Source organism: Balaenoptera musculus, chromosome 5 (genome assembly GCF_009873245.2).
Source record: "Balaenoptera musculus isolate JJ_BM4_2016_0621 chromosome 5, mBalMus1.pri.v3, whole genome shotgun sequence".
NCBI lineage: Eukaryota > Metazoa > Chordata > Mammalia > Artiodactyla > Balaenopteridae > Balaenoptera > Balaenoptera musculus.
The window spans coordinates 111,007,455-111,033,698 of record NC_045789.1 but is presented as its reverse complement, the minus strand read 5'-3'; the positions used below and the strand labels follow the sequence as shown (position 1 = coordinate 111,033,698).

At 36.0% G+C, this 26,244-nt stretch overlaps 1 protein-coding gene across 1 annotated transcript in view; it reads right to left on the bottom strand.

Moving 5' to 3' along the window:
* Positions 1-26,244, bottom strand: part of LOC118895912 (glutamyl aminopeptidase) — a 105,682-nt gene that overhangs the window by 30,305 nt on the left and 49,133 nt on the right. The window contains exons 7-11 of the mRNA XM_036853469.1: positions 18,121-18,255; positions 16,219-16,284; positions 11,061-11,126; positions 10,773-10,924; positions 392-471 (exon numbers count right to left, since the gene is read on the bottom strand). Coding sequence (XP_036709364.1) covers positions 392-471; positions 10,773-10,924; positions 11,061-11,126; positions 16,219-16,284; positions 18,121-18,255 — 499 coding nt within the window. The remainder of the gene's footprint in view (positions 1-391; positions 472-10,772; positions 10,925-11,060; positions 11,127-16,218; positions 16,285-18,120; positions 18,256-26,244) is intronic.

Below are 26,244 nucleotides of genomic sequence, written 5' to 3'. Positions count from 1 at the left end.
CGGTGGCTTATCTGATATTTAAAAAGAAGAAAGGAAAAGAGAAGGAACAAAGTAGGAAGGAAAAAAAGAAGCGAGGAAAGAAGGAAGAGAGCAAAGAAAGGATGAAAATTGATACATTGATCTTCCAGTGGTTGGGTATCTGACCCTTCTCCTTTGGATATGGGTATTTATTATTGTACCAGTCATGGTAAATCATTACAAAGAATTTCTTAAGGTAAAAAAGTTCTCATTATTATAGATAAGGATTTTGGCTCACCAGTTAATTATTTAAGAGATTTCTTTTCGCTGAAGTTTACATCATAATTTCCATCTGTATTGTTGTTTCTTTACACTTATATTCATTTAATGTAGTACATTAATTCAAAGAAGAAATAAATTAATTGATATTTACCTCTTGTTTCTGACCTGTTATAGAATGTAATCCTTGATTCATTATTTTCAGTCCATTTAACTGGAATATTCCATGTGTAACTAAATTTTTTTAAAAAGAAAAATTTTAACTTTTATCACTAATAAATAAAAACATTTCCAAAGTAAAAACAGACAAGCATAAAAAGCAATAGACAAGCATATTTTACTCATAAGCAATTGTCCAGTGTATAGTATACAATTAATACAGTTAATACAGTACTCTTTTGTGGTAAAGATAGGCTGTGTAATTGCTTTCAATTTTTATAAATCTCTAAAATTTGGAACTTTGTATCAAAAAATTAGCTAAGGATGAAGAAGATTATTTCAGTAAAAATGCCTTGAGGCTTTGGAATAAAGATATTGCATAAATATAACACATATAAAATTGAGCATTCGCATACATACTTGCACAGACTTTAATATGCTCTAGTTTCTGTCAAGGAACACAATACACGTTTAGAATTCAGAAGACAATATTAAAATGCTGTGAAGGAAATAACGCCTTTTAGAAATTATGTTGAAATGACACCACCACCATCATCCCTTAAAGCTTCTCATGCTCTTTAAATATCTCCTGTTTACAATCATGTGAACCAGTGTGTTGCAAAGAAAAATCACCAGGCAAGCATGTTTCAGGGGGTTTTCGTGTTCTTTTTAGCTTCTTAGTATTTTCTCATGGAGCAGGGGGAGGAGGTTAGCTTTGTACTTTGACACAATATATACTTAACATTTTAGTCTTGAAATCTCATAAAAGAGGTCTTAAATGTCTTTTAGATTGTTCTCATGTCATATCTTACCAGTCAGAAAACACAGGAGATCTAGAGAGAAGATGAATCTGTGTTTGGGTTTAGGTTTCAACTCAAAGTTGGCCTTGTTTTTCTTCATCTGTGATCATTCAAGTCCCTAACAGAGAATGGGGGAATGATATTTCTCCCTTTCAAGTTATAATAAAATTTATGTAATTCAGGGAGAATATATATTTGCCATCTACATGAAAGAAGTAATCCTTTGTTGTCTAACTAGTGAAATGTTTTATAGATTGAACTTTTACTAGCTCTCTTGAAGGAGTTTATTGCAGTGGAATGTTTTTGGCTGTAAGTTTCATAGAACCAATACATAAATTGTTTCTTGGATCCTATAGGAGACATTGTCAGTGCTCCACTCTGATCCCCTTGAATTTCTTTGTCATTTTTGTACACCCTGGATTCCATTGTGCTTTCCCTGCCAACAGCCAGCACCTGGGTCTCTCTGTTAGAGGACTGCCCTCTGGCTGCCTGAGCAAGGAAAGCTAGAAGTTCCTGGAAGTTTACATCCTTGGATGCAGCCCTTAGCCAATGATGGATGGGCATGAAAATGTTCTTTGCCCCATCCGCAGGACCACACTGAAGCACTGTCTCTAGAACTTCCCTGCAGGGTAGTCACCCTGGACAGAACCTGTTAGTTGTTGCACCTTTGCTGCTTGATATCCCTCTTCCCAATCCCCCTACCAGCCTTTCCTAGGCTTCCTAATGAGTCACTTTCACTTGAATGATCACCTCAGGGTCTGATTTTAGCGAAGCCAACCTAAGAACGATCCCTTTACTAGACTAGTACTTGTAGTCTAGTAAAGTCTGTCTGTAGTATAGATAGACTAGTAATATTGCCAGAGCTTCTCGACAGATAGACAAAGAAGCATTTTTTTAAAGTCACATTCTACCTACAGATTGCACTCTTTCACTGCTCTGCTGATGTGGTGTTGCCATGTAGACTAACATTTCATTCCTCCTCACCTTTCCCCAATGCCAACCCGACTGAAACAACAGAGTACGGAGTGTCTCGATACACTATATGAGCAGTTAGGATTTCACATTTCCACTATCCCCTCTAGGACACGGTCTCTGGGACTAGGCTGTGCCTAAGAGTAGGCATAAGATATACTGCTAAGATCATGTAAAAAATATTACTCTGAGGTCTGTAAGAGCATCATAAGACAAAAAAGGATGGAGGGTTGAGGCTATCTAATTTTGTAGTTTTGGAACCACTTACAGGATCTAATCTGAGTAAAATTATAGATTGGAGAGTACAAAATGTCAAGAAATAGAAATTACATAAATGAAATGATAGAGTTTCCTATATGTTTTCTAAAATTCAAGAGTATCAGATTTCATTTTTTAAAGGTGTAATTCACTTTTAAAATATCTAACAATATAACAGTTTCTGGCAGTATAAATATGGCCAATCTAACTTTCACTAAGGAAACTGACTTTGCCCCAACATGACATACCTACTACCATTCTTCCACCGGTTTACATTCACTGGACTGCCAAAAACACGTAAACTTGTCCCATAGAGAACTCTCCCCGATGGAGATGTGAAACTGGCCCATTTCTAAGAGATGGTTGAGGCCATAGTGTAAAACAGTAACTTACAAATGTGTGGGCCATTTAGATTATAAAAAGTTTCTTGTCAATAAGAATTCCCTAATATTGGAATATTTAAGCAGTGAGAAAAGGGAAGAGGCCATTTAGTTTATAATACAACTTAACATTGTGTACCAGATAGGAATATACCTGAACAGAGAGCAGGTGAACACTAAGGTTGGAGAAAAAGCTAATTCCTTTCTGGGGGCATTAGGTCCCATATAATCTAATCTATAATTAGATTATATTATGATCTAACTTTTTAATAAAATGGAAAAATAAGGAATGATAATTTTCTATATAATGTCTTTCTGTCTCTTATTTGTTCAAGAGCCACTACAAATTTTTAAATGTTCTCAAGAGGATAGCCCGTCTTTTCTAGGTTTATTTTCCTATGCATATATAATTTGTAACTTTTTTTAAAAAAAAGGGAACAAGTAGATTGACTTTATGATAAATGATCACTAAAAATCATGCATCTATGAATCTAAAAATGTTTTAAAGTCTCTGAAGGTTAAAACTAAAAAAAAATTAGAGAAAAGTGTAAATGTTAGTATGGTTCCATGTTCTAAATCTTGATGAATACAATTTAAAGATTTATTATAACTTTAAAAGTGATTTTAGACCTGTTGATATGTTTAGTTGCCTTGGTAATAAATTTTTTTGTTTGTGTGGAGAGGAATCTATAACCCAGGAGTAGTCTTTAAAAATGTAACCCCACAGGTTTAAAGCAGTGTTGGCTGTGTCTCTGGCTTAACAAATCAGTGGATATGAATGAGAGAAGGGAACAACTACTGTGAAGCTTTCCCAATGGAAGTTTGTTTCTCAAGAAAGAAACATATTTTTTAAATTTTATATGTGCAAACACTATTAAATAGCAGTGTTAAATATGGCCAATCTGATTTGCTAGAACATAAAACAGTAACTGTAAAAAACCATTAGTTTATGGTTAACAGAATGATCACAGAAATTATGTTGATTCATGTAATTGAATTATCACCTGATAACAAGTCAGATCTAAGTTTCAAATCATTCATATATTATGAAGAGGAAAGAGTGAAAAACAAAGAAGTTTTCTCCATCATAATCTTTCCTCTCCAAAATAAAGATAAAGAAGGAAATACAGACACTCCCTGACTGATTTCATTGGGTCTAAGACCTCAAATTTTCCTTTGTTTTGGCGTGAACTATTAATTTTCAGAACCTGCATTCCAGCAAGATATCCAGTTTCTCTGAATTTCATTTGCTGTGGGAGAGCTGAGTGTCTGAGGTTTCCAGGAGGAGAGGCTGGTAACAGGTTTCAACAAGGTGAGCACCACTGGCTTCTCCAGTTCAGGTGCCAACCAGTTTCTTGAAGTAGCTAATTTAATAATTCTGAGTGTTCTTCATTCTCGATGCCTGGGACAGAAAGTTTTTGGCAATTTGAATTTTTGGAAACACCTGAGTGTGCTGTTTGTGTAACAGTTCCCAAAGCCCTGAATTGGAAATCAGGAAACAGGTTCTGTTACCTGCTGCATGTAGTACGTATCATAAAGTGGGTCTATAAAGATTTTTCAGTTCTCTAGAAATACGGGTATGACCCATATAGAGCAAGATGAGAACACTATTCTAAAAGGAGATTGTTCTCTGCAAATTCATCCGATTCAATTCCCTGCACAGTGTTTATTCTTTAACTGGAAGTTTTAGCTCAACTCAATCTTTGGAACATATGCCACACAGCCCCAGCCTGGCCATTCTCCTAGGGCAGGCCCCATCAACTCCATCACCTCTCACATGGGTCACTAGCTACAATGTCATCCTAACTGGTCTCCCTGCATCCACTCTTGTCCCACCTGATCTGTTCTCCATAGTGCAGCCAGAGGGGAACTTTGAAGAATGTAAACATGATCCTGCCAGTTCTCTCCTTAACATCCTTGAATTTGCACACTCTTTTGTTCCAAATCTTTAACATGGTCTGCATGCCTGTCCCCTGCCTTCCCCTCCAACTTTATCTCCCACCAGTCTTCCCAGTGCCTCTCTGTTGTCCAGTTCTTGGAGCCAGACTGCCTGCATTCAAACCGAGGATCCATCACTTACACTCTGTGCAACCTTGAATAAGTTATTTAAAATGTTTCTGCCTAAAGTTCTCTATCTGTTATAATAAAATACACTAAAGTACTTAGAATAGTGCCAGCTACTTAGTAAATGCTCAGTAAGCATTGCATATTATATGTATAATGCTCCTTTTAAACTTTAGAGCCTTCATAGATGTTGCATTTTCTGTTTTGAAAACCCCGACAGTCATCCCCCAACACCAATTTACTCAGTTTAAATATCACTTCCTCAAGAAACAAAGTCTTCTGTAGTCCTTTCTACTGCACCACATCTCCTGTCCCACAATTAATTCAGGCTCAGCGTATCAGTGGACACATGGCAGGAGAGAATAATTACTGTGAAACTTCCAAATGGAAGCTTGTTTCGCAAGAGAGAAATATTAAAAAAATTTTAATATCCAAAGGCTCTAGCGGTATTAAAATGGGCCAATTTAATTTGCTAGAACATAAAACAATAACTGTAAAAGAACCAGTTTATAGTTATTAAACGCTTCCTGAGACACCTTCTACACTATATTTCTCCTTCCTCATGTTATATTAATTGCTACTGAATAATTGATCTTGTGGTGATTTATATATGTGACTGTAAAATGAGGTCAGTGAGACTATTAAAAAAGGAAGAGGGTGAAGAGTCTTTTCAGTGGAAATCGGGTAGTGGAGATTAGAGGCCACCTGGAGTGTGGTGAGTGCAAAATTCTCTCCACCCAAAGCACGTATTAAGAAGTTAAAAGACAATTAAAATCGGCATGGGTGAAATTGGAATGTTGTCCAGGGGACCAAGGTGTTGCTCTCATTTAGCCAGGATCCTGTCTAGGAGGGGGCTCAGCTGGGTGATGAAGGTCAGAGATGACATCCCCAAAGTGGTACACCCAGTTTCCTGTGGCCAGCTCCAGTGGTTAGGGGGGGCGTCCTGAGATTGTGATTTTGTTCTCTTCATTTGGGAGCGGTTGGCACCCCAGAAATGTATACAGAAATAACTAGTTAGTTATACAGAAACGGCTATATTATTAATACTTTTGTAAAAGTTGTATTCATACAAGTGTAATAAGTTTTGAAATCACTGGCTGTGTGGCACGTGTTTTGTCAGCTTTTACAATATTTGGTATGTTTTAAAAATCTGGCAAATTAGAGGAAATGGTGTATTGGATTTATAATTTTATCTGACATTCTTAGAATACCTTAACTCAGTAGTCATGTTTAAATGCCTATAAAAGTCTGATTTGGGTGAGGTTTTTTTGTTGTTGTTAATTTTATTGGAGTAGAGTTGATTTACAATGTTGTGTTAGTTTCAGGTGTACAGCAAAGTGATTCAGTTATACATATACATATATTCATTCTTTTTTCAGATTCTTTTCCCATATAGGTTATTACAGAATATTGAATAGAGTTCCCTGTGCTATATAGTAGGCCCTTGTTGGTTTTCTATTTTATATATGGTAGTGTGTGTATGTTAATCCCAAACTCCTAATTTATCCCTCCCCCGCATGTTTCCCCTTTGGTAACCATAAGTTTGTTTTCGAAATCTGTGAGTTTGTTTCTGTTTTGTAAACAAGTTTATTTATATCATTTTTTAAATTAGATTCCACATGAGTGATATCATATGGTATTTGTCTTTCTCTGACTTACTTCACTTAGTGTGATAATCTCTAGGTCCATCCATGTTGCTGCAAATGGCATTATTTTGTTCTTTTTTATGGCTGAGTAATATTCCATTGTATACATGTACCACATCTTCTTTATCCATTCCTCTGTTGATGGACATTTAGATTGCTTCCATGTCTTGGCTATTGTAAATACTGCTGCAATGAACATTGGGGTGTGTGCATCTTTTTGAATTATGGTTTTCTCTGGAATATGCCCAGGAGTGGGATTGCTGGATCATATGGTAGTACTATTTTTTGTTTTTTAAGGAACCTCCATACTGTTCTCCATAGTGGTTGTACCAATTTATATTCCCATCAACAGTGTAGGAAGTTTCCCTTTTCTCCACACCCTCTCCGGCCTTTATTGTTTGTAGACTTTTTGATGCTGGTCATTCTGACTGGTGTGAGGTGATACCTCATTGTAGTTTTGATTTGCATTTCTTTGATATTTAGTTATGTTGAGCATCTTTTCATGTACTAGGAAAGTCTGATTTTGTAAAGTTAAAGGTTTGATTCTTTTTTTTCTTTTTTGGTTGTTAAGGTTTAATGTGTTTGAGAATGCCCAAGAAATTTGATATACTATATCTATGAATTTTAATTTGTTAGATTCATAAAAATGTATAGAAAAGTCTGTTTAGAAATTAGATTCATAAAACTGTGTCCTTTGGTGTTTATATTTGAAATTATAAATGGAATTTAATACAATTTTAAGTGGTGATGTTTAGAAGTTTCTTATAAATGATATATGCAAAATAATTTGATTGATTGAGTTTGTAATTGCTGTTAAAATGTTTGGAGAATTTCATTTATGCATTGTAAATAAAAATATCCTTAATCAAAAACTGGGAAAACCACTATTGAAAAGCCACTGTCTCCTACACCCTTTCCACAGACCAGCACCTCTCTCAGAAGCAGCCCCTTTTAAATGCTTCTGGTTTTAGTTCTTCTGATGTCTAATACTGTAACTCTAAATACCTCTATATTTTTTTAGATAGTATTTATTAACTCACCCATGAGAGAGGGTGACTTAGTTCACTTATACTACTTTCTTTTTCGTTCCCCCTTTAACAGTCAAATTATAATAAAGCAAAATTATTATTATTAGACTTTCTATAGGTTACAATTGTTCCTTTAAATAATATACCCATACTGCCTTTTCTTGCTTTATAAATTTTAGTATTGTTACTCTCTCCTAACTGTAGAATAAGGTTATCTTGTGCAGTGCTGATAAATGCTTAACAACCAGCTCTCAGGGCAGGGGTGGGAAGTGGAATGTAGTATTTGCTGATTTCCATTAACTCACATCATGACCAATTTCAGGCTACTGGAATGATGTCACTGAGTTGGGATTAAAGCCAGCTTTGGTCCACCACTGAATCAGTATCCAGTATCCTTTTTTTCCACCCTTTCTTCCTCTTCCACCTCCTTTCTTCTGTCAGCTGTTTTTTCTTGTTACAATGTTAAGACTGTTTATATTTACAATCTAACCTGTCACTATAACAAATATTAACATGTTATCCATTGGTTGATTATAAAAGCTAACAGATAATAAATAACACATACGAAATTATGCTCTATACATATTGCTGGCCGAGAAGTGTGTTGGAGTCATATTTCCTTCTCAATGGTCTGATTTCATGGCCCTTGAGTCACTTAAATGAAAATTTCCCCTAACACCCTAACATAAGGGTAAAATAGACTCCTCTTCTTTATACTTTATCAATGGCATAAAATCATTCTACCTGCTTCATATTTTTGGATCACAATTTTTACATACAGCCTTGATTTTGTTTTTTTCTAGTTTTCTTCGTTATAGTTGGCCAGACTGATGGGCCTTCACCAATTCCCCAGTTCTGCCATCCTCCCAATTATACTCTCTTTTTCCTGGGGATCACCTAACTCAGCCCGAGTCATCCTGCTTTTACGGCACTGTGAGCCCACTGGATCGCTATCGGTCTGCATTTCCTTTCATGGCTCTCCTAGGTTGGATGAACTGTTTCCTGGATCCCATGTCTTCCTCTTTTTTTGATTTATTCATATTTTTTTTCTCTCCAGGCTCCAATCCCCCTGGACTGTAGCCTTAGTAACTTTCTAAGAAGTGCTGTGTGGAAAACATTTTCTGGGGCTGCATGTCAGAAAATGTCTTCACTGTGCTTATACGTTTGGTTTAGGGAACTGCCTAGAGAATTAGAGGTTGAAAATATTTTTTGCATCCACGTTTTAAATGACTGCTTCATTTTCTTCTTGAGTTCAGAGTTGTTGTAAAGAAGTCTAATGCCACACTAACTCATGTACCCTTGTTTTCTGAAATTTCATGAGGCTATAGCTAGGTATGTTTTTGTTGTTTTTTCCTTTTTGTACTGTGTAGTCAATGGGGCCTTTTAATCAGAATCCTTGTGCACTTTATTATTTCTTTGGTACAATTTGCCCCTTAAGTTTCTCTATTTTCTTTTTTTTGAGAGACTTCTATTAGTTGGGTGCTAGATTTTCCATATTTGTCTTCTGTTTCATATTTGCCAGTTCTATGTGTGTTTGTCCTGTAGTTTTAGGGAATTCCCCAAATTTATTTCTAGTTGGTCTATTAATTTTTTTGACAACCAAAATTTAATCTTTCATAGCTCTTTTATATTCTCAGTTTGTCTTTTCGAAAACATTCTGCTCTTAGTTAATGGATATAATAGCTTCTTTGATCTCTTAATATATTTCATAAATTTATTTTTTATTTCAATTATGTCTCTTATAGAGATAGGTTTCTTGTTTGTTCATGTGAGATTTTACCTTTTATGCTTTTAGATTTTTTTCATGTGTCTTGAGATCCTTGATCATTCATATTTAAGAAAGAAGGACTAAATTGGTTATTCTTGGTGTCTTGTATGTAACCCTTCTACTGTTGAGAAGGGAGGTATATATATATATATTTTTTAACATCTTTATTGGAGTATAATTGCTTTACAATGGTGTGTTAGTTTCTGCTTTATAACAAAGTGAATCAGTTATACACATACATATGTTCCCATATCTCTTCCATCTTGCGTCTCCCTCCCTCCCACCCTCCCTATCCCACCCCTCTAGGTGGTCACAAAGCACCGAGCTGATCTCCCTGTGCTATGCGGCTGCTTCCCACTAGCTATCTATTTTACATTTGGTAGTGTATATATGTCCCTGCCACTCTCTCACTTTGTCACAGCTTACCCTTCCCCCTCCCCATATCCTCAAGTCCATTCTCTAGTAGGTCTGTGTCTTTATTCCCATCTTACCCCTAGGTTCTTCATGACTTTTTTTTTTTCTTAGATTCCATATATATGTGTTAGCATACTGTATTTGTTTTTCTCTTTCTGACTTACTTCACCCTGTATGACAGACTCTAGGTCCATCCACCTCACCACAAATAACTCAATTTCGTTTCTTTTTATGGCTGAGTAGAGAAGGGAGGTATATTTTTGAAACTGACTTCTCCGCTGAACAGGAAGTCTGACTGGAGGCTCTGTGTATGTATGAGGGGAGCTGGCAGCTCCAGCCCATCCATCCTACAAATGCCACAAGGAGGAAAGCTTTACTTTGAGTGTCCCAACCAAATGGAAATCCTTAGCTCTCCTCTACGTCTTGGTCAATTTCTTTAGGAAAAAAAGCCCTCTGGATTTTTGCCTTGGGTCATTGCCAGACTTTTGAGAGCTCTGTGCAGAGGAAAGCATGGCAGTCAATGAAGGGAAAGTGGAGGGGGAGGGGTCTGGCTGGCACAACTGTCCTGAATCCAGACTTCAAATTAATTGCCCTATTTTCAGCCTCACTCCTGCCTTCCACTCTGAGTCTGACACTGAGCCCAGAGCCTGTCTAGGGGTAGGGGAAATCAGCTTCCACCTCTGCTGAGAGTCTCTTTTTATCTGGCTGCATCTTCCTCTGTTTTTTGTCTATATTTCTCCCTCTGCTTTTCTTCATCTAGAATTTTATGATGCATTTAGCCCTTCCTATTTTCTTTGCTTCTCTGAGTTTATTTCTTTTAGTACTTCTGTTTCTTTATTCAGTGATTTCTGGGAAGAATAGTACTTGCATGCATGTGCTCAGTCCATCATTTGGAACCTGAAGACAACTGAGCTATTTCTGAATGCCTTTGTTTCCCTAAATACACTGTGCTTAAGCATCAGGTACTGAAGAGCAAGGTCTAAGCAAATGGCCAGTATTTCCATCAAATTTCTGCTTTTCTCCTGAAATGCGTTATAGATTCTTACCCAAAAATTGAATGTGGCTCAGAAGAATTAACTCTCGAGTCCAACAGAAAGCGTCTCTGTGTGATGTTCCTCATATCTTTCACATTAAGTACAGGATAACCCATCTGATTGGTCCAGGTGTCCATTACTTCTTTCACTGGTAGCTTACTTGCCTAAGATTTTTTTTAAAAATAGAGAATAATCAATCAACAAATAAGGGGAAATAAAAGGATAGAATAATCAGATAAAGAAATGATTGATACATCATTTGTTAATCAAAGAAATATTTGAGGATATACTCCTCCTTACCTGTTCAAGTGCTGCCCAAAAATCTGAAGTTTTGGCATTCTTAAATTTGTATTTTTCCAAGTAACTCTGCATGTGAAAGATAACAAGTATTTCAAAAGTCAATGTTTGCTTTTTCCATACTTCCACAACATGAGCTGAACCCTTCAACATGCCTCGCTCTAATGAATAATATAGCAAATGTACCTAGAATGAAAATCAAATGATACTCCGTATGCAAAACATTTTGTAACCTATAAAAACACTGTACAAATAACGATTTATTTGTAAAGCATAAGGAATATTTTTTCTTATTAATGAGATAATTCTCTTTTTTTGTTGTTGTTTTTTTGTTTTAGTCTAATGGAATTGTGAACAGGTGAGGGAAAGAGTTTAATTTTTTCAGGACAACCAATATAAGATGCTTAAGGACCGTCAACTGTTTAGCAAGCAGTCAACAGTCCATAACATTTTTGATACACTAGGAAAAAAGATCCATAATTCTATGATGTTCACTTATTGGTGTTAACCTGTCCACTGCTGGCTGCATCCCCTACCTTTATTTACACCAGTAGGGTTTTCTCATCTCAGACACTAGATGACCCCATCACACATGAGTGATTGAAGTGATATGCAAAGATAAAACTGGTGAGCTCGGCTCTAAGCCAAGGCTCAGCAAACTTTTTCTGTAAAAAGCTGTATAGTAAAGATTTTAAGTGTTATGAGACATATAGTCTCTGTCACAACTACTCAACTCTGCCCAAATAGCACAAAAGCAGTCATAGATAATATATAAATGAATGAGAATGGCTGTTTTCCAATAAAATGTTATTTATACACACTGATATTTGAATTCCATACAACTTTCACATGTCATGAAATATTCTTTTGATTTTTTCCAGCCATTTAAAATTTTAGAAGTGATTTTCATTTGCAGACCTTACAAAAATGGGTGGTGGGCTGGATTTGGCCTGCAAACTGTAATAATAGTTTGCAGACTCCTGCTCTAAATAAATGAATATACAGTCTTCTGAATAATAATACTCATGATGATGATGGCTAAATTGGGAAAATTATTCACTCTAAAGAGTAAGATTTCATTTTTCAAATATTTTAAAAATACAAATCTTTTAACTACAAGGCTCCCTTTTTGTCAGTTCTAGTCACAAAACCTCTCTATATATGAGTTTTCAGGCATAATATGATATCCCTAGAGAAAATTCCTTGTCTTCTTCTAATCTCATAATTGAGCACTACTTATAGTTCTCCAGGAAACCTTCCAGAATTCCTGCTGTATCACTCCTCTGTTATACTCTAGAATTGTCCTGTTTAAAATGTGGAAGTCTTTGATAGAAATAGAACCTTCTTAAGTGGTCTTTGAACCTTCAAAGAAAATAACCAGTGGTTGACTTTGCTCATATCATTTTCACTCTAAGTTGCTCTAATTTTCAGGAAGTGCTATACCTTAGCCCTGTTATCTTCTAAATTCCTCTTTTTAGGCATAGAGAGAGAAAACAATATTATCTGGACTGCTCCAAGATGCCTGGGAGAGGGTTGAGGCCAGTTTGGAATGCTGCCTTCATATTTGTTCTTTTGATTGGTTCACTGCTCAGCACTGCCACTGGAGGGCAGGCGAAGGAAGGGAGAAATGAAAGGCACATATTCTGTATCAAATTTAGGTGTTCGTTCCAGAGTTTTGCATAGATCATTCATTCCTTCTTAGTAAAATAATTGGATGCTCGGAATAGTAATAATTATAATCGTAGCTACCTGTTAATGATGATTTCTAGTGAATAGTATCTTCTTAAAATTAATTTAGAGGAGTTTCTTTGTATATTCACGGTGCCTTGTACTTAGAAACATGCAATCTTGGAACTGAAAGGAACCTTAAGTACTATTTTATACAACTCTCACATTTTGGGCATGAAGGAAACTGGTGTCTAGAGAGGTGAAGAGATTTGCCTGAGATCACGGTGAAGAGACTTCTGAATCCTGGATCAGTTTGTGTGGTTTTCGTCACTGTTGTTATTGTTACTGCTTTGTTTTTTTTAAATTTTTTATGAATTTATTTATTTATTTATGGCTGCGTTGGGTCTTTGTTTCTGTGCGAGGGCTTTCTCTAGTTGCGGCAAACGGGGGCCACTCTTCATCACGGTGCGCGGGCCTCTCACTATCGCGGCCTCTCTCGTTGCGGAGCACAGGCTCCAGACGCGCAGGCTCAGTAATTGTGGCTCACGGGCCTAGTTGCTCCGCGGCATGTGGGATCTTCCCAGACCAGGGCTCGAACCCGTGTCCCCTGCATTGGCAGGCGGATTCTCAACCACTGCACCACCAGGGAAGCCCATTGTTACTGTTTTTTAAATTGCAGTTTCTTGCTTCACCTTAGCTAGAGGCTTATATAAGCAGTATATTAAAAGGAACTAATTTTATTTTGTCTAGATTAGTGCTTTTGAATATTCTATATTAAGAAATTTCCTTCTTCACCTTGCATAATCACGATGCAGTCATTCCAGTCAAAAGTTCACGATGACCTAGGTTCCCCAGTAATAGTCCCTCAGTTAGCATCAGTGTGCACAAAGGAAAGGAACAGTGTTTCTATGACTAGTATCTCAGGAAGGGACAGGACATTTTCCAGTTGAACCATTCCTGTCTTTTCAGCGATACTACTGATACTAGGAGAAAAAGAAAGGATGGATATATTTCTCAGCTTCTATTTCATGACCATACATTGTTATCAATGCCCCATAATTTAATACACTTTTTTACATACAAGCACAGCCTGAAAGATTTTCCAGTTGATGGTTTTACTCTTAATTCCCCTCACTCTGTACCTACTTTGCTGTCTGAGATTGGATTTGGGGTTAAGGTGATAAGCATGAAAGAGAACAGAGAGCTGGCCATCCCCAGAGTTAGCGCCACACCAGGTTAGCTAATGAAGAGTCACTTTTGGTAGAAAGTTAGTATTTGCAAGGGAGAAGTCTTGGACTGTGTCACATATTGTGGGGTTTAGGGGTAGCAGTCATAGCGTGATGATAAGTCAAGGAGAGATACGTTTGGATACTAGAATTATGTGAAGGGATGTTCCAATTGGTTTGAGAGCTTATTGAGTGTGGCCTATATTGATCATATACTATTTTCAGATATTAGCTAGTGTTTGAAGATTGAAGGCAAAAAATGAGTGTTTCAGTGTCTTTTTGTAAATTAATTCCATAGCACTATAGTGATATGAAAATTGGTATCTATTCATTCTAGCGCCATCTGTAGTCGCAGTTAGGGTGGAGGAAGATGGTTTTAACGTGAGAAATACTAGTTTTAGACTGGACTGGGTTTTTAATTAATTATATCACAGATATGAGCTAAATAAAATGCAAGAGTATGATTAAATTATTAGAACAGGTATTCTCTTTTAAAGACTCTTTTGGTACTTCTCAAAAAAAGTTAATATGAAAAATTATTTAATTTGAAGTCCACTTTGAAGATTCCAAGAACGTGTTATTCATCAGCTTAATTTAGAATGAAAACTTTGCAAATGAAATTTTAATTTACTTTTAAAAATGAATTGTCTTTGTTTATTTTTATATTCTATATTATTTATTATAGACCATTCATTCATTCAAGAAGCGTTTTTTTGGATCTTCTAACATCTATAATGCACTCTCCTAGGCATGGGAGTATATGCAAAGATATAGAAGACACAGTTCCTCACAAAAGGTGCTTACAGTTAGAGAAGTATGAAATTTGAGTCTGAAGCTGATGAAAAGTTTACAAGATGTTCTAATGTACACTTAAGAACAAACACATAGCTTCTCTCTTTCCACCTAATGTCCACACAATATTTTATTCATGGACAAAAGTAGTAAAATGTACTGAAGTGTTCCCTGAATATTTCCTAAATCCTGGTCTTATTTTTTACTTTAATAGTCACCTAGGAATTTAAGTATTGGGTAGAAGGGGACCATTTCCTTTTATGGTATTATGGAGAATGCTGATTGCCACATAAGAAGACTTGGCAGTAGTGAGAGCTGTAGGAATGGTGGGCAAGCACTGTCCTGGGGAATCATATCCAAAGGAAGTACTGGTACCCTTTGGGGAAGCTAGCAGGGCACTGCTCTCACCCATTTTCTGTTTTATGGGTTGGATACTATCAGCGCTGCTCTGCCTACTACCTGGAATGTCACAGTAGGGGGGATGGAGATGGAAGAGAAAGAGTCGGAAGACAGTTCCATCCCTAGGCTGCAACAGAGCCAACCTGCAGACAGGACAGTTACAGGGGCACAAGGTAGCAATGGTGGTAATATAGATAATATAAAACCCTGAGAGAATTGGCTTATGGTCTAGAAGAACAGCAATGGAACTGAAACAGCCACTGGAGGAATAAGCTTAAGTGGGATGTGTGAAATGCTTTAAGAAATTGATTGTTATTTCTCTTTCCAAACGGAAGCAGGCCCTCTTTATTCACTGACTTTATCATAATAGGAATATGTGTGTTAACCATTTTATAATCCAATAATAAGGGAAAAGTCCTTTTAAAAACTATAATGGAAGAGCTTTATAGATAGATTTAAATTTTTATATTATGTTGCTGTGGACTGAATTGTGTTCCCCCAAAATTCATGCTTTGGAGGCCTAATGCCCAATGTGATGGTATTTGGAGATGAGGCCTTTGGTAGGTTTAGGGTGAGGTTTAGATGAGACCATGAGGGTGGGAGCCTCATGATGGGATCAGTGTCCTTATAAGAAGAGGCACCAGAAGGTTCTCTCTCTCTCTGCCATGTGAGGACACAGCAAAAAGAAAACTCTCACCAAAAACAATCTGCCAGCACCTTGGTCTTGGACTTCTTAGTCTACAGAACTGTGAGAAAATAAATTTCTGTTGTTATGCCACCCAATCTATGGTGTTTTGTTATGGCAGACTGAGCTAATACACATGTAAAGGGTGTAAAAAATAACTAAGTAATCTGTTTCACTTCTCTGTGAAACTTTTGTTAAATGACAATTACAGATACAACGTAGGTACTAACCTGGATGTGATCACCTTTTTGTGTTTTGCAATATTATCTATCCTTGAGCAAGGAAAGGAAAAAGTAAAAAGGGAATTGTCCTTAATTAATCACATATCTTAACATTCATCAGCCATATATCAGTGTAGTTTTTTAATAATATTAAAAGTAATAAATCATACCTGACATCCTTTTTGAAATTTCTCTGGTGTTATCCAGTCTTCAAGCATTCTCAGAATGGAAGCTCCCTATGATGGAAAAGAATGGGAAGTTAAATTAATAAAGGATATGTAAGAAACAAATATCAGTGATCACTATTGTGACTAGTATTTCATGATCATATTTGTGAGATAATGTCTTTAAGATGATTCTGCTAAATTATATGGCTATCAATCTGTGATTTTAGGATGAAAATACCACTTGGCATACCCCCTGTATCTATGCTTCTAAAATAACTAAAAGGCAAGGAGAAATTGATAAAATGGCCATCGTTTCAGTAATTTAAGGTTCAAATAATTATTGCACTTTACCACATGAACCAGTAGATGGGGCTTTCCTAATGAAAGAGAAACTGGAAAAAGTTTTAGAAAAGTCATGTTCTTTGATGAACAAGGAAAGCAACTTCAGGATAAAATTCTGGCTACTTCTTAAGTATATTGGAATATTTGGGAAAAATAATTATATTTTAACAGAGGGGAGTAGACAGTTGAGGAATTAATCTGGTCAGATAGTTTAATATAGATTATGTATATAATTTAGGCATAAAATGCTACTCTTCCAAAGTGGTTTATCTCATTTGATTTTATTTAGTCTGAAGAGTCTGATGAATACTTCTGCTGTCTACTTGCTTTTCATATGTTATAAGATTAATTTTAAATGCATTATTCATAGATTTAAAAATCAATTTTCAAGTAACTGACCAGAAAAACATTGCTTCCCCATTTAAGTTAGTTATTTATTAAAATATAAGTTATTTTTGTACCTAGTATAAAGCTAAAGGCTTAGAAACATATATTTATTTCTGACCTAATACCTTATACCCATGGAATATCTAGAACTTAGGAAGAAGCTGATTTAATAAATATAAATGTCTCTATGTGAATTATTAGAATATACTATAAGTGGATTAGAAATCTTCCTTTTAACAGAAAGATAAAAAGAATCATTGACAATATAAAAGAAAAATGAATAACGGAAGCCTGAAATAATGCCATGAGAACATATGAGAGGGAAAGCCAAAAAATATGATGCTATAAACTTCAAATAATATATAGAAGGCTTTTTCACTAAAGCCAATTTTATCTAATATTTATTTTAATAATTATAATATTTTGTCTTAAATAAAACTTTGGGTATCACCCAGAACAGTAAAATGTATTAGTTTGCAGTGGCTTTTGAACAACTTAACCTAGTGCGTAAACCACAAGAGGCTGAGGTGGAAAATTGACTAAAATATGTTGCATACAGGTGTGGAATATGTTTAGAGGAGAAGCTACAGGAGAAGTTGTGGGAGAAAAATGGGTAGCATAAAGCTTCAGGTCACTATGGGTTTTTAGCAACTTTTCATAAAATTTTACTGGATAAAAATGCCCCATCTATGACATGCTAACAAATTCATATTTAAATCGTATATAAAAATGGATGAAAGTAATTCCTTCAAATGGAATTGGATTTAAGTGCTTACTGGAAGCATTCTACTAGAAAAGGCGTCCACATATATGGCACTTCTCATTGACCACATGGCAGAAAAAGAAGATTTACTGTCTTTTAAAAAAATCAAGTCAAATAACTCTAAATTGGATGCTTAAAGGGTAAATGTTCAGTTATCAGAATGATAGCCGTAATAAACAAAAGTGAGAAGAGAAACTTTAAAAAATCTGATTCAGAATCCTGTGACAATGACCAGCATTGATCATTTCTGCTGAAAATTATAAGCTATTGAATATTCAGCACTTGGAATAAGTTCTACACTGTTTCCCAAAGCCCATTAACATAGTAAAACCATTCTTACCATTTTTAGGCATTTACTAAGAGAAAAACCACTAAACAGGAAGACATTCAAAACAGTGTCATATTTTCCGCACCTTGCTATAGGAAATCCCATCAAAAACAGATGTTATTTCATCAGGAGTTGTCACAGTGACTATAATTGGGTGTGAAGATATCAAAGAATCATCCTCTTGTACAGGTAATACATCTTCAAGTAGCATCTGATCACGCTGAAATGACAGAATGAACCAAAGAAATCTAGCACTTCCTTTATAGTGGTTTATATGTCAAAATATCATTTATATAATACAAACTGGGGGGAAATAAATATAAATGACTCATATTATTTAAAACAAATATTAGATATTCAAATTAATCATATTTTGCACTGATTTTTCTACACTGATTCCATTCCCTTCTACTTATAATTCCCTTGACTTCACCCCTATATGGCAGGCCAAGAAGACAGAAGCATTTATAAATTCTGTTTCTGCTACTTCTGTGTGACTTTCAGACATGAGCCAAACTTTCAAAGCTCTGTTTCATATCTGTGCAATAAGAATGATGATATTACCCCACAGATTTGTCTGAGACTTAAGGAAACGTGTTGATTTGCCAAAAATTGTTTTAGGGGTCTTTTTCCATTAATCATTGGAATTTGGATGATTTGTAATTAATTGAAGAAAACATTAACTTTTGCTTTAGTTCTAATAATTACCTTCTCATTCCTGTCCTAGGTTTTCTCAGCAAAATAGAGTGTTTGAGAGGTCTAGCACTATAGTCAAAATTCCTAGGTTCAAAGCTCAGTTTCTCCACTTTCTAGACATGTGAGTTTAATTTCCCTCACCCATGATGGCAGCTACTTTTTTAGAAATGTGCAGAGGATTTAATGAGATAATGCATGGCAGGCATTTGACATAGTACCTGGCACAAAGTGAAAACCTAACACACTAGCTGCTGTTATTATTTTGATTCTTAATCAATTAGATTCTGAAATCTAGTTCTATTAAATAACTAATAATAAAAATCAAAAGGTTTATTGATTTTACTTAATCAAAAATATTTCCCAAAAGAAGCATGCTATATTAGTTTACATTTTCCAATTTTGTGAATTCCACTTATAATAGGCAAGGTACTATTGTCAAGTGATGACTGTCAATCAAGGTAATTTTGTCTTGGATTTTAATTTTTGTTCCCCTAAAATGTTTAGGTAAGAAGAAAGAATCTTAATCTCAATGTCAGGAAATTTGACTCTCGTCTTGGTTGTGCTACCAATTGTCTCTGTGACATTTGGAAGTTACATCAGCTTCCTGGGCATCAGATTTTTTCACCTGTAAAATGAGGCTCCACTATTGCGGTACTTATCAAGCTCTCTTACAATGTATCTTAGTTTATCTATTCCCTCCACCATCAGACCCTAAATTAGGAACTTCTATAAGGGCAGGAAGTGTGTTTTATTCAGTTTTGGGTCCTCTGTAGTGTTCACTGAATGAAGAATGAATGAACAGATGAAGAATGAATGAGTAGGATCATATGATTAAATTTCATTTAAGAACTGCATACTAAATTTTTCCAATATTTAATTGTTTTTGAAACACTGAAAGTGGAATGTTAAAATATTACATATACAATACATTACATAAACAAAACATCTTGGTATAAGAAGGGTTACTTTATAGAAAATACAGGCCAAAATAATTTTTCATTTATATAGTTTAATTTCAATAAATTATGAAATCAGCAATTTTCAACATAGATGAATGGTCCTCAACTAGGGGACATCTGGCAATATGTGGAGACATTTTTCTTTTGTTTTCTCTCTCTCTTTTTTAAATTGAGGTATTGTTGATTTATAATGTCATGCTAATTTCTGCCATACAGCAAAGTGACTCAGTTACACACATACATACATTATTTTTTATATTCTTTTACATTATGGTTTATCCCAGGAGACTGGATATAGTTCCCTGTGCTATACAGTAGGACCTTGTTGTTTATCCATTCTAAATGTAATAGTTTGCATCTACTAACCCCAAACTCTCAGTCCATCCCTCTCCCTCTCCCACCCCTTGGCAACCACAAGTCTGTTCTCTATGTCTGTGAGTCCATTTCTGTTTTGTAGATAAGTTCATTGTGCCGTATTTTAGATTCCACATATAAGTGATATCATATGGTATCTGTCTTTCTCTTTTTGACTTACTTAGTGTGATCATCTCTAGTTGCATCCGTGTTGCTGCAAATGGCATTATTTCATTCTTTTTTATGGCTGAGTAATATTCCATTGTATACATGTACAACATCGTCTTTATCCATTCATCTTTTTTTTTTTAACATCTTTATTGGAGTATAATTGCTTTACAATGGTGTGTTAGTTTCTGCTTTATAACAAAGTGACTCAGTTATACATATACATATGTCCCCATATCTCTTCCCTCTTGCATCTCCCTCCCTCCCACCCTCCCTATCCCACCCCTCTAGGTGGTCACGAAGCACCGAGCTGATCTCCCTGTGCTATGTGGTTGCTTCCCACTAGCTATCTATTTTACATTTGGTAGTGTATATATGTCCATGCCACTCTCTCACTTTGTCACATCTTACCCTTCCCCCGCCCCATATCCTCAAGTCCATTCTCTAGTAGGTCTGTATCTTTATTCCCGTCTTGCCACTAGGTTCTTCATGACTTTTTTTTTTCTTAGATTCCATATATATGTGTTAGCATACTGTACTTGTTTTTCTCTTTCTGACTTACTTCACTCTGTATGACAGACTCTAACTCCATCCACCTCACTACAAATAACTCCATTTCGTTTCTTTTTATGGCTGAGTAATATTCCATTGTATATATGTGCCACATCTTCTTTATCCATTCATCTGATGATGGACACTTAGGTTGCTTCCATGTCCTGGCTATTGTAAATAGAGCTGCAATGAACATTTTGGTACATGACTCTTTTTGACCTATGGTTTTCTCAGGGTATATGCCCAGTATTGGGATTGCTGGGTCGTATGGTAGTTCTATTTGTAGTTTTTTAAGGAACCTCCATACTGTTCTCCATAGTGGCTGTATCAATTTACATTCCCACCAACAGTGCAAGAGTGTTCCCTTTCCTCCACACCCTCTCCAGCATTTATTGTTTCTAGATTTTTTGATGATGGCCATTCTGACCGGTGTGAGATGATATCTCATTGTAGTTTTGATTTGCATTTCTCTAATGATTAATGATGTTGAGCATTCTTTCATGTGTCTGTAGGCCATCTGTATATCTTCTTTGGAGAAATGTCTATTTAGGTCTTCTGCCCATTTTTGGATTGGGGTGTTCGTTTTTTTGTTATTGAGCTGCATGAGCTGCTTGTAAATCTTGGAGATTAATCCTTTGTCAGTTGCTTCATTTGCAAATATTTTCTCCCATTCTGAGGGTTGTCTTTTGGTCTTGTTTATGGTTTCCTTTGCTGTGCAAAAGCTTTTCAGTTTCATTAGGTCCCATTTGTTTATTTTTGTTTTTATTTCCATTTCTCTAGGAGGTGAGTCAAAAAGGATCTTGCTGTGATTTATGTCATAGAGTGTTCTGCCTAGATTTTCCTCTAAGAGTTTGATAGTGTCTGGCCTTACATTTAGGTCTTTAATCCATTTTGAGTTTATTTTTGTGTATGGTGTTAGGGAGTGTTCTAACTTCATACTTTTACATGCACCTGTTCAGTTTTCCCAGCACCACTTATTGAAGAGGCTGTCTTTTCTCCACTGTATATGCTTGCCTCCTTTATAAAAGATAAAGTGACCATATGTGCATGGGTTTATCTCTGGCCTTTCTATCCTGTTCCATTGGTCTGTATTTCTGTTTTTGTTCCAGTACCATATTGTCTTGATTACTGTAGCTTTGTAGTATAGTCTGAAGTCAGGGAGCCTGAGTCCTCCAGCTCCATTTTTCGTTCTCAAGATTGCTTTGGCTATTCGGGGTCTTTTGTGTTTCCATACAAGTTGTGAAATTTTTTGTTCTAGTTCTGTGAAAAATGCCAGTGGTAGTTTGATGGGGATTGCATTGAATCTGTAGATTGCTTTGGGTAGTATAGTCATTTTCACAATGTTGATTCTTCCAATCCAAGAACATGGTATATCTCTCCATCTATTTGTATCATCTTTAATTTCTTTCATCAGTGTCTTATAATTTTCTGCATACAGGTCTTCTGTCTCCTTAGGTAGGTTTATTCCTAGATATTTTATTCTTTTTGTTGCAATGGTAAATGGGAGTGTTTTCTTAATTTCACTTTCAGATTTTTCATTATTACTTTATACGAATGCAAGAGATTTCTGTGCATTAATTTTGTATCCTGCTACTTTACCAGATTCATTGATTAGCTCTAGTAGTTTTCTGGTAGCATCTTTAGGATTCTCTATGTATAGTATCAAGTCATCTGCAAAGAGTGACAGCTTTACTTCTTCTTTTCCAATTTGGATTCCTTTTATTTCTTTTTCTTCTCTGATTGCTGTGGCTAACACTTCCAAAACTATGTTGAATAATAGTGGTGAGAGTGGGCAACCTTGTCTTGTTCCTGATCTTAGTGGAAATGGTTTCAGTTTTTCACCATTGAGGACAATGTTGGCTGTGGGTTTGTCATATATGGCCTTTATTATGTTGAGGAAAGTTCCCTCTATGCCTGCTTTCTGCAGGGCTTTTATCATAAATGGGTGTTGAATTTTGTCGAAAGCTTTCTCTGCATCTATTGAGATGATCATATGGTTTTTCTGCTTCAATTTGTTAATATGGTGTATCACATTGATTGATTTGCATATATTGAAGAATCCTTGCATTCGTGGAATAAACCCCACTTGATCATGGTGTATGATCCTTTTAATGTGCTGTTGGATGCTGTTTGCTAGTATTTTGTTGAGGATATTTGCATCTATGTTCATCAGTGATATTGGCCTGTAGTTTTCTTTCTTTGTGACATCTTTGTCTGGTTTTGGTATCAGGGTGATGGTGGCCTCGTAGAATGAGTTTGGGAGTGTTCCTCCCTCTGCAATATTTTGGAAGAGTTTGAGAAGGATAGGTGTTAGCTCTTCTCTAAATGTTTGATAGAATTCGCCTGTGAAGCCATCTGGTCCTGGGCTTTTGTTTGTTGGAAGATTTTTAATCACAGTTTCAATTTCAGTGCTTGTGATTGGTCTGTTCATATTTTCTATTTCTTCCTGGTTCAGTCTCGGCAGGTTGTGCATTTCTAAGAATTTGTCCATTTCTTCCAGGTTGTCCATTTTATTGGCATAGAGTTGCTTGTAGTAATCTCTCATGATCGTTTGTATTTCTGCAGTGTCAGTTGTTACTTCTCCTTTTTCATTTCTAATTCTGTTGATTTGAGTCGTCTCCCTTTTTTTCTTGATGAGTCTGGCTAATGGTTTATCAATTTTGTTTATCTTCTCAAAGAACCAGCTTTTAGATTTATTGATCTTTGCTATTGTTTCCTTCATTTCTTTTTCATTTATTTCTGACCTGATCTTTATGATTTCTTTCCTTCTGCTAACTTTGGGGTTTTTTTGTTCTTCTTTCTCTAATTGCTTTAGGTGCAAGGTTAGGTTGTTTATTTGAGATGTTTCCGGTTTCTTAAGGTAGGATTGTATTGCTATAAACTTCCCTCTTAGAACTGCTTTTGCTGCATCCCATAGGTTTTGGGTCATCGTGTCTCCATTGTCATTTGTTTCTAGGTATTTTTTGATTTCCCCTTTGATTTCTTCAGTGATCACTTCGTTATTAAGTAGTGTATTGTGTAGCCTCCATGTGTTTGTATTTTTTACAGATCTTTTCCTGTAATTGATATCTAGTCTCATAGCGTTGTGGTCGGAAAAGATACTTGATACGATTTCAATTTTCTTAAATTTACCAAGGCTTGATTTGTGACCCAAGATATGATCTATCCTGGAGAATGTTCCATGAGGACTTGAGAAAAATGTGTATTCTGTTGTTTTTGGGTGGAATGTCCTATAAATACCAATTAAGTCCATCTTGTTTAATGTATCATTTAAAGCTTGTGTTTCCTTATTTATTTTCATTTTGGATGATCTGTCCATTGGTGAAAGTGGGGTGTTAAAGTCCCCTACTATGATAGTGTTACTGTCGATTTCCCCTTTTATGGCTGTTAGTATTTGCCTTATGTATTGAGGTGCTCCTATGTTGGGTGCATAAATATTTACAATTGTTATACCTTCCTCTTGGATCGATCCCTTGATCATTATGTAGTGTCCTTCTTTGTCTCTTGTAATAGTCTTTATTTTAAAGTCTATTTTGTCTGATATGAGAATTGCTACTCCAGCTTTCTTTTGATTTCCATTTGCATGGAATATCTTTTTCCATCCCCTCACTTTCAGTCTGTATGTGTCCCTAGGTCTGAAGTGAGTCTCTTGTAGACAGCATATATACGGGTCTTGTTTTTGTATCCATTCAGCCAGTCTGTGTCTTTTGGTGGGAGCATTTAATCCATTCACGTTGAAGGTAATTATCGATATATATGTTCCTATTCCCATTTTCTTAAATGTTTTGGGTTTGTTATTGTAGGTGTTTTCCTTCTCTTGTGTTTCTTGCCTAGAGAAGTTCCTTTAGCATTTGTTGTAAAGCTGGTTTGGTGATGCTGAACTCTCTCAGCTTTTGCTTGTCTGTAAAGGTTTTAATTTCTCCATCAAATCTGAATTAGATCCTTGCTGGGTAGAGTAATCTTGATTGTAGGTTTTTCTCCTTCATCACTTTAAATATGTGCTGCCACTCCCTTCTGGCTTGCAGAGTTTCTGCTGAAAGATCAGCTGTTAACCTTATGGGGATTCCCTTGTGTGATATTTGTTGTTTTTCCCTTGCTACTTTTAATATGTTTTCTTTATATATAATTTTTGATAGTTTGATTAATATGTGTCTTGGCGTGTTTCTCCTTGGATTTATCCTGTATGGGACTCTCTGTGCTTCCAGGACTTGATTAACTATTTCCTTTCCCATATTAGGGAAGTTTTCAACTATAATCTCTTCAAATATTTTCTCAGTCCCTTTCTTTTTCTCTTCTTCTTCTGGGACCCCTATAATTCGAATGTTGGTGCGTTTAATGTTGTCCCAGAGGTCTCTAAGACTGTCCTCAGTTCTTTTCATTCTTTTTTCTTTATTCTGCTCTGCAGTAGTTATTTCCACTATTTTATCTTCCAGGTCACTTATCCGTTCTTCTGCCTCAGTTATTCTGCTATTGATCCCTTGTAGAGTATTTTTAATTTCATTTATTGTGTTGTTCATCGTTGCTTGGTTCCTCTTTAGTTCTTCTAGGTCCTTGTTAAATGTTTCTTGCATTTTGTCTATTCTATTTCCAAGATTTTGGATCATCTTTACTATCATTATTCTGAACTCTTTTTCAGGTAGACTGCCTATTTCCTCTTCATTTGTTAGGTCTGGTGTGTTTTGACCCTGCTCCTTCATCTGCTGTGTGTTTTTCTGTCTTCTCATTTTGCTTATCTTACTGTGTTTGGGGTCTCCTTTTCGCAGGCTGCAGGTTCGTAGTTCCCATTGTTTTTGGTGTCTGTCCCCAGTGGCTAAGGTTGGTTCAGTGGTTTGTGTAGGCTTCCTGGTGGAGGGGACTAGTGCCTGTGTTCTGGTGGATGAGGCTGGATCTTGTCTTTCTGGTGGGCAGGTCCATGCCCGGTGGTGTGTTTTGGGGTGTCTGTGACCTTATTATGATTTTAGGCAGCCTGTCTGCTAATGGATGGGGCTGTGTTCCTGTCTTGCTAGTTGTTTGGCATAGGGTGTCCAGCACTGTAGCTTGCTGGTCGTTGAGTGAAGCTGGGTCTTGGTGTTGAGATGGAGATCTTTGGGAGATTTTTCGCCATTTGGTATTATGTGGAGCTGGGAGGTCTCTTGTGGACCAGTGTCCTGAAGTTGGCTCTCCCACCTCAGAGGCACAGCCCTGATGCCTGGCTGGAGCACCAAGAGTCTTTCATCCACACGGCTCAGAATAAAAGGGAGAAAAAATAACAAGAAAGAAAGAAAGAGGATAAAATAAAATAAAATAAAGTAAGATAGAATAAAATAAAGTTATTAAAATAAAAAAAATAATTATTAAGAAAAAAAAATTTTTTAAGTAAAAAAAAAGAAGCGGACGGACAGAACCCTGGGACAAATGGTGAAAGCAAAGCTATACAGACAAAATCTCACACAGAAGCATACACATACACACTCACAAAAAGAGAAAAAGAGGAAAAAATA